At 36.8% G+C, this 9,963-nt stretch overlaps 1 protein-coding gene across 1 annotated transcript; it reads left to right on the top strand.

Annotated features, from left to right (window-relative positions):
- Positions 1-2,819: 2,819 nt before the first annotated feature.
- LOC109094979 (melanocortin receptor 4) lies at positions 2,820-4,751 on the top strand. The gene has a single exon (XM_042774300.1). It carries the CDS (start codon positions 3,222-3,224, stop codon positions 4,200-4,202), a length of 981 nt encoding a protein of 326 aa, XP_042630234.1. The 5' UTR covers positions 2,820-3,221; the 3' UTR covers positions 4,203-4,751.
- Positions 4,752-9,963: the final 5,212 nt, after the last annotated feature.

A 9,963-nucleotide genomic window follows, 5' to 3' on the forward strand; every position in this document is an offset into this window, starting at 1 on the left:
ATATTATATTATATTATATTATATATTCAAAGTGTTTCTATAGGACATCTATACCTTCCTGTATCATCTTCTTATGTTTTTAACATCCACAGATATATGTCCTGTCCTTGAACTAAATGCCACATAGAATGTTTTATTTAGAAAAAAAAAAATAAAAAAAAAAAATAAATAAAAGAAGTGTGCAGAAAGAGCTGCAGTGGAAGAATGTTCTAAAGTAATTGGTTATACACACAGCAAAAAGCTGTTCCAGGTTCCATTATTGCCACCTCTGGCTTTGTCTCAAATGCAGCAAAAGAAGTGTGTAGCACCAGAACTTCAACAACCCTCCATTGAGGTTGACCGCATTAAACTCTTACTAGTTTTGGGTGGTGTCTTGTACATGGTGATGTTCCTTAGACCATTCCATACTGATCCTGTATTGTTTGCTGAAAGCTCTTTTCTCAGTTTATCCGAGTAGTTTTTTTAGCCACTCTGATCTCCTTTGTTAGTCTGTTCCTGGCCTGGTTATACAAGATTTTATCCCCACTTCTGTAACCATCCTCTTTGGCGTGACGAAGCTGTTTGAGTTTCCCAGTTAACCACGGTTCATCATTATTGACTGATAAGAATGTCCTGGTAGGAATGCACATATGTTCACAGAAACTGATATATGAAGTGTGTCGAGTCGGCTGCCTCACCCCTAATTATCATCATCACCCCATCCCTTAATCACCGCCCTTCACCAGGATCCCGACAGGATTGCCATTGTTAGTGAGGTTGGGTGCTGGTTGAGATAGTTCTTGAGGTTTGTGATGGGGGTGGGTTTGTGAGAGTGGAGCCTCATCACCGCCACTGTTTAAATGCAGAGGAAGAAGCCGCCGCCCCTCGCGCCCCGGAGAGGGGAGCGCATGTGGCCGCTGGACTCCGCCTCTTACCTGGACCCTTCCTTCCTGAACACTACCTGCCCTTCACATACCCCGCAGCATGACAAGGACACCAGATTCCCTGTTTATTTTGGACACTCTTCCCCTTTGGACACTTTTATTCCCTGTTTTTGTTATCTTTTTTGTTAATAAAAGCCTCTCCGAGGCCTGACGCCACACTGACTGTGTCTGTCGTTTGCTTCTCCCGCCACAGAAGTTACAGTCTCTATGAGCTCGTCCAGATCGGTGGCTGCAGCTTCAAAAACACTCCAATCAGTGAGGTCAAAACAAGATTGTAAATCACTCTCTGCTTCATTAGTCCATCTTTTAACAGTCCTTAAAACAGGTTTAGCTGATTTCAGTTTCTGCCTGTATGTGGATTATGTGCAGATTTTGCTTGGAGGCACATAAGTACTACTTCTCCCTGTGAGAAAGATGAGACACTCTTGAACGAGGGAAAACAGGCCAATTCAGAATATATTTGATGCTACATTTTGCAAGTAAAATATAAATGGATCATGTGCCATTATCATTTAACTACTGCTTTGATAGAAATTAAGATTTCAAATATGCTCAGTTTCAGGGGATTGAAAGTGTTCATACAATTAGTATACAGAAATATAGAGAAATATATACTCTTTTATTATACACTTTTATAGGATCATTATTAAACATTATTCAGATTATTTTGTGATTGGTTCTCTTACTGTAATGTCATGGCTGTCAAGTTCTCTCAAGAAAGATATATTTGCTTATATACCAGCATTACATATCTCATTCCTTTTTTTTCTTTTCCGTTTTCTATTGTTTTGCTCAATGAAAACCCATTTGTCTCACCTCTTCACTAAACTGGATAAGCTGTTGTTTGTGCAGTATTTATAGTGCCTATTCCTGTGTGGTGATCACAGAAGGGGTCAGTTCCTTTCATCAGGCTCTTCTGACTGTAATTGCTTTTCTACATTTGGACATAAAAATATATATAATCAATAGTATAATCAATAGGCTAAAGAGAGAGGAGTCAGCTCTGATTCATGAGCTTCATTAAGCTTTCGTAAAATGTGAATGATATGATTTGTTAGATGCTAATCTGAACCTGTAAATAAAACAACAGGCAATGATTTATTTTATTATTAACAGTTAGTCCCAGTCCTTAAATCTGATTGGCTGAGCAGCATATATACAGTCCAACTGCACTGCGACATTTCACTAAATGTATCACTCTGCTTGTCAGTGTTTGCGTGTTCCATTTATACATGTCCGTTTGTGCATTGTGTGTGTGTGTGTGTTTGTGCATTCACTCAGTTTGTAATTTGTTCAACAACACTAATTCATTCACAATCAAAACAAGTGATTCTTTAAATCATTCATACAGTATAACCAAATAATTCAAAACATCAAATAAACAATTGGCCATCTTTATGAGTGAATCACTGAATCATTTATTTTACAGATTTGTACAATTTATTGAATATCTTCAGATTTATTCAAAATCTAAACAAGTGACTGTCTTTGAGTGAATCATTGAATTATTAATATAACATATTCCAAAACACAGATTCATTCAGAAATTAAACAAGTAATTGTCACAGTGAATCACTGAATCATTTATATATAATTAAATATAATCATACTTGCAAGATACACTCAATGCTTGTTCCTTGATTTACTTGATTTTATAAACATGCCACCAAAATGCTTTAATTTAATGCCTTAAATGCTTTACACCTTCTTTAAAGAATTTTATCTATTTGTTGAAAACAGAGGCAGCCCAATTCACACTGACCTCCTTCTGATATTAGCGTACATTCACCCATCAAAACTGCCTCTAATTGGTTAGGAGAGCTGGGGGAGGAGCCTGGGCTCAGCATGCCACTCAGTGGCTGTGGAGGCAAGAGTATTTCACTCGCCTGCCTGCCAAGTGCTGGACACACTCTGGAGACTGAGTGCCTCACTCTGAATGCTGCATGTTGCTGTTTGCACTTCAACAGTATTGAAACAGAGTCCGCGTTTTCAGATTCAGTCAGTTGCTGCTGTCTCCTATTCTCTGACCCTCTTTCTGCATGTTTCTGTCTCTATTAATTTATTAATTTTTATTTATTTATTTATTTAGTGTGTGGGTGTGTGTTTTGTGTAGGAGGCTCTAGCAGACCATTGTCGGATGTTTGTACTCATTTAGAGGAAGAGTTATCACTGAGGTGAAGTGACGGATGCTCATCCAGCACCTGCTTTCTTTGATCCACATGACAGGTGATGTTCAATTTGAATTTACCAGACTGAAGTAGACAGAGATCAAAGCACTTACTAAGGATATTCAGGGAAATGAACACCTCACATCATCATGGACTGCATCATTCATACCGAAATCACAGCCAGGGAGCTTTGCCAGTGGGAAAGCCTGATCAAGGTGAGAGAGGATCAGCCTCTGGATGCTATGAGCAGCTCCTCATCTCCACAGAGGTCTTCCTCACACTCGGGCTCGTCAGTCTCCTGGAGAACATTTTAGTGATTGCTGCTATTATCAAGAACAAGAACCTTCATTCTCCCATGTACTTCTTTATCTGCAGTTTAGCTGTAGCAGACTTGTTGGTCAGTGTCTCCAATGCCTCCGAAACAGTAGTGATGGCACTCATCACGGGGGGCAACCTGACCAATCGCGAGAGCATCATCAAGAACATGGACAACATTTTTGACTCAATGATCTGCAGCTCGCTGTTGGCCTCCATTTGGAGTTTGTTGGCCATTGCGGTGGACCGCTACATCACGATCTTCTACGCCTTGCGCTACCACAACATCATGACCCAACGGCGGGCGGGCACCATCATCACCTGCATCTGGACCTTCTGCACGGTCTCTGGCGTGCTCTTTATTGTGTACTCGGAGAGCACCACCGTTCTCATCTGCCTTATCAGCATGTTCTTCACCATGCTGGCGCTTATGGCCTCGCTTTATGTCCACATGTTTCTTCTAGCCCGGCTGCACATGAAGCGCATTGCTGCCCTTCCTGGCAATGCCCCTATCTGGCAGGCCGCAAATATGAAAGGTGCCATCACAATCACTATCCTGCTGGGAGTATTTGTGGTGTGCTGGGCTCCCTTTTTCTTACACCTCATCCTCATGATATCTTGCCCTCGGAACCCCTATTGCATCTGCTTCATGTCCCACTTCAACATGTATCTGATCCTCATTATGTGCAACTCGGTCATAGACCCTCTCATCTATGCCTTCAGGAGCCAAGAGATGAGGAAAACCTTCAAGGAGATCTGCTGCTGCTGGTATGGACTGACCTCTCTGTGTGTGTAAGCTTGTTTCTGTTTGACGTCAAGGTACTGATTGGAAGATGTTGACTTGCTGGATGATGCTGAGAATGTAGAAGATCTAACTGCACTGCATAGCTTATGTGATTTTTCTGCACACATTTATTTGATGCCCAGAGAAATGTGATACTGTGGCTGTGCTGACCATGAAAAAAAATGCTAATGTTAATGATTTAAGTATTCAGTTCTTTTATTCATTGACATGCTGTTTTGGGTGTTTATTTATATCTCATTTGTTTTATCTGCTGAATAAGAAATCAAAAAGTCAAAGTGGCAATATTTAAAAGCATTAAATGACAGAAAATGTATAGGATGGTGTGTGTGTGTTGTGATTCAGTTACTTAAGGACATACACAATATTTAGCTACTGTGATTATGTTCTCTCAGCAGGTTGGTACTTCAGTTATCCAGCTCAAGAACAGTTGCAGCTTAATAAATGTGTTTCATACATATGAATTTATTTTTTTGTATTTTGTAAGTTAAGATCATTTCATTTAACTTTTGTAATGCCATCTCATTGTGCAAATAAAACAAAATCAAAACAATTATGCCTCATATTTTCTTGTGGAATTGGTAAAATTATAACAGATTTGATAGTCTTTGATGGTTTTGCTTTAGCAAAATCTTGGATTTTATTCCATTTCTCTTCCTGTCCAGCTTCAGAGCCATGGACCTCAAAAGGTAAATATCTACATAATCTAGTAAAAGACTGCCTGTAAGCTCTTAAAGGCTATTTATTTGATCAGTCTTTTTTGAAGGTCACCATATTGCAATGAACAGACTCTCATGTAGTACGACTACAAAAGGAAGGATTTCTGTAAGTTTGCACCTCCACTAAACTCTCATTTATCCCCATGAGTTTCTTCTCTATACAGTAATATTACTTGACCTTAAATCAAGGCCAATGCCTCTGAATGCACAAAGAAAATACTGGGATTAGTTCTTTCAGCAGGTTGAGGTCTGTAAGCTATCAGCTGGCATTCCTGTTAGCAATGACAACGGCTCATCTGATGCCTGACCCTCTGGAAGTACACAATTTCAGTTCTGCCGTCTTTGATCATTTGCACTCTTTCGCAATTACAGGTGGTTTGAGCCAGTCACCTGAATTGTAAGTGACAAATCTCTCTGGAGCGACAGTGAAAATGACATCATGGCCACTGGTTAGCTGATGGCACCACAAGAACACACAGTCTCAAATGCTTCACTATTAAATATCCATATTCATCGATTCAAGCCTTTAAATACAAGTTATATATATGGCACTTTTACTATTGAAAATAATAAACTATTTTCAATGTATGTAGTGAAAACTTTGAGCTACTTTTTAGTGCCTGTCAATGGAGAAAGATGCTTTTTGCATTGAGATGATGTAGTTACAACATAAACACAAAATAGTAACACTTTATTTTAAGGTGTCCTTGTTTCACGTTACATGTACTTACTATTATAATAACAATTAATTATGCATAATTGCATGCAAGTAGCCCAAAGCCAAACCAAAACCCTAATCCTAACCATATAGTAAGTACATGTAGTTAATTCTTATTACTTAGTACGTATATGTATAATTATACTGTAACAAGGACACCTTAAAATAAAGTGTAACACATGTAATGTTTCTGTGACACACATTTTATTTAGTTCCATGTATTAAACAAATTAAATCACACATAAAATTAACTAAAAAAGAGCAGGCACAGTTTAAGATGGCTAAATGAATTATGTTTGCACACTTCTCTAGACAGGTACTTATTGAATCAGGCCCTCTTCTCCTTTAATACATACCCTTTTTACATGCTTGGACAGCTGCCTAATTAAGAGCCATTTCCTATTTGTAAACCCCAGCGATCTTTTTCAGCTCAAAGAATTTGAAAAATCTATGAAGCAGCCTGTTAGTCTGATGGAAACCTATCCTATTGTTATTAAGTTACTTTGCAGTCTTTATTGGAAATTAAATGGCTTCTCTGCCCTGCAAAATATCTGAAATTATGTTCATGCAGACTGGACCCATAGGCATATACAATCAATCACAATTTACAAAATTATTTAAAAACAAATACAATAAGATATTACACTAAGATCTCTCTCTCTCTCTCTCTCTCTCTCTCTCTCTGGGGAGTGTGGGGTGTGTGAGTGAGTGTCTCACGGGTGAGAGGAGCAATTTAAATACCCCCCACCTTTCATTCAAACAGGTGGAATATAGCAACATTGTTTCAGCTTCATGGATGAATAAGGCTGTCGTGATCTTTATAAAGAAACAGAACTTAACCTGTTGGTTGGTTGAGAGCGGCATTTGGGTGAGTGGCATTTTTACTGTCATTTCTCTGCTGGTAGCTCAATCGAGCCGCATAACAATGGCGAATTGTCCCCCTTTCATACCAAATCATGATATTGAAAAGAAATCATTGCTAGTGGAATTAAGATGGTTCCACTAGGATGTAAAAAGTAGTCACTGAAACATGTTACGTCTTTTGGCGTCAAGTGTTTATGTTTTTAGATTCAACAGTTCATGACATTTCTTTTTGAGTCCTGTATGAAGGCAAGTCCTATATGCTTTATGCAAGTACTGGAAGTTTAAAGTGTTTTGAATGCGGTGAAAAAGGACACAAAAAAGCGTGCCCTCATAAAATGAACACTGAAAATAACAAGTTGGAAAAATAAATGGCAGGGCCGAGTGGGTCAAATGAAGCGGCATGGCAGAATGGGTAAAATGACATAGCAAGGCTGAGTGGGTCGATAAAGAATTGTGTGTGGGGGGGGTTTGGCAGCACAGGAAAGAATTTAGATGAAACTGAAAGGAATGACACAGAGAAATAATTAGGATGAAAGCTGTGAAGAAATGAATGTAAAAAATTGTGATACTGGAAGTGAGAGAGTTGAGGGAGCTGGGGTGAATGCTGCTCATTGTGAAGATGAAACTGGAAACAGTAATGATCTTAAAGTTACTGCTGAGGTTGTTGATAAAGATGATGAAAAGGAGGAGATGGATGATGTTTTTTTCCTGATGTTGAAAGATTCTTGAGATCGGCAGTTAAAATACAGAAGAGTGTAGGTTTTGAAGAATTGAGTAGAAGGAAAAGATTTAGATTGAAAAAAAAATTGTGACAAAATTACGAAAAGAAAAAAAAGAGTTAGAGTTATATATATATATATATATTTTTTTTTTTTTTGCAAGAAACCCATAGCAATTTAAGTAATGAAATAGAGTGGAAAATGTGGTGGGAGGGTAATATTTTTCTAAACCATGGCTATAATTTAAGTGTAGGTGTTGCAATTTTGTTTTCCAAAAAGCTAAAAGCTTATTATGACTAATATATCTTCTTATAAGATAGTAAAGGGCAGAATTTTAATTGTACAGGTAGAGTTAATGGAGTTTCCTTTTCTTTTCATTAACGTTTATTCACCAAATAATGGAGCAGAAAGAGTAGAATTTTTTACAAAATTATCTAGTGAATAAAAAAAAAATGATAATGTATGTATGGTTCATGAGGGAGACTGGAATTGTACTTTAGATTTTACACTAGACCAAAAATGGTGAAAAACCTCATCTACAGTCTGCTAATTCATTAAGCAGTATTATAAGAAAATATGATTTATTTGCTGTATGGAGGGAGAAACAGCCAACAGTGAAGCAATATAAGTAGTCCCTACCTGGGGGCAAATACCACTTTTGATTGATGTCTTTAAACTTTTGACCTCATAATCATATTCATATGTGACCTCTGACATCATAATCACTTCCATATGCGAAAATCGCCATGCATGAAATTTCGTTGTTTGTACTGATGTTTGGCCATGTCTGTCCGGTGACAAAACCATAAATGAGCTGTCAAATAATACTCTTGAAGATTTTATGGAGAGTTCCCATATAGAGACTCATCTGCGTCGTACGTATCCGGTTGCATTTTTGGTCTCTCTCTCTCTCTCTCTCTCTCTCTCTCTCTCTCTCTCTCTCACTCACTCACTCACACTCAAGCATGCACATTCAATAGTCCCCAGTCTTATTCTGTTCTTTTAAATGAAAATAAATAAATAAATTATGTGATCACACATGATATAAAACAAAGCAAAACATTTACACTAGTTTTAGTCATCACTAAAAATATAAAAATGTTGTACTTTTTACCAGGAGCGGGACGTCGAAATAAGTAAAGGGGAAAATATATGTCAGTATACAAATTTGTGTTGTGATAAACAAGCACACACATAAACATTTCAAGCAAAAGAGAGACTTATCTCTATTTTAAAGAATATGGAAATACATAATTATATATGATGCATGTCACTACCATGCTACTAAAGCAAACCATTCATTTTAAACAAGTATTCAACATTTATTTAAGTTTATTGAACTTATAAAACACATTGTAGTAACAAACATGTTACTAAAGCAAAGCAAATCTTTTATCATACATTTTAATCATGTATTCAATATTTATTTAACACTTCATTCTTTTCATTTAAAGAACTTGGTAATAAATAAAATATATAATTACATATATCATAGTAACAGACATGTTACTAAAGCAAAGCAAAACATTTATCATGCATTTAAAAAAGTATTCAACATTTATTTAAGTTCACCGAACTTATAAAACACACAATTCTCTTCTTTTAAAGAAGGTGGTAAAAATAAAATATGATTATATATATATATATATATATATATACTGTATAAAAATAATCATTTACTATAATTACTATTTACATTATTCTGGAAGCAATGATGAATGAATGAAATGTATATAAAATGTACAAGTTGAGAAATTTAGTCCTGCTTTCACTCACAAGAAAGCAGGACTCGGGTCATGCGAGATGATGGTATATGTAAAGCAGATATAAATGTACAAAAATGCTGACACACACACACACACACACACACACACACACACACCTTGGTTATTGTTGTCTGGGGATGCTCCATAGGCATAATTTTTTTGTACAGTACAAACACCTACCCATCACTCAGAATTTCTGCATATGCTTACATTTTAATTTAATATTGTTTGATTTACGTTGTTATATCAGAGTAATACCCATGTCATTATACAAATTTGTGTCCTGATAAAACATATAAACAAGCATGCACATAAACATTTCAAGCTAAAGAGAGACTAATCTCTATTTTAAAGAATATGGAAATATATAATTTGGGGAAGTCGTGGCCTAGTGGTTAGAGAGTTTGACTCCTAACCCTAAGGATGTGGGTTCGAGTCTCAGGCCGGCAATACCATGACTGAGGTGCTCTGGAGCAAGCCACCGAACCCCCAACTGCTCCCCGGGCATTAGTGTTTCCTCACCATCTTCAGCTTGTAACTTTAAGTATTTTAAATGTACTGTATAGAGAAATAGTAAGATTAAGGCCTTGTGTCTCACGGCTGCTTCGTAGACAGACCAGAAATGAGCACATAGTATTATTTCGAACAATGGTTCTTTGTGTGATTTCATAATAAAATAATCTAAATTGTAAACAAACTATTATCTTTTCTATTAAAAGGTTGTTTAGGAACACACAGTTGTGTAAGACACGAACCAAAACATCGCATTGTGTTATCAGTCCTTTGACATATATTTTGCGTACTATCAATTTAAAAATTGTATAGTTTATTGTGCATGCAGATTATATTTTAAAGTTCTTAGCTAAATCAATGGGATTATTAGGATGTTTTATTCTTTCTCTAGACTTATACTTTTGGTATATTGGTCAGTCGTGACTTGTATCCGACATGAAGAATCAATGCATAAAA

This window comes from Cyprinus carpio, chromosome A2, assembly GCF_018340385.1.
Source record: "Cyprinus carpio isolate SPL01 chromosome A2, ASM1834038v1, whole genome shotgun sequence".
Lineage (NCBI taxonomy): Eukaryota > Metazoa > Chordata > Actinopteri > Cypriniformes > Cyprinidae > Cyprinus > Cyprinus carpio.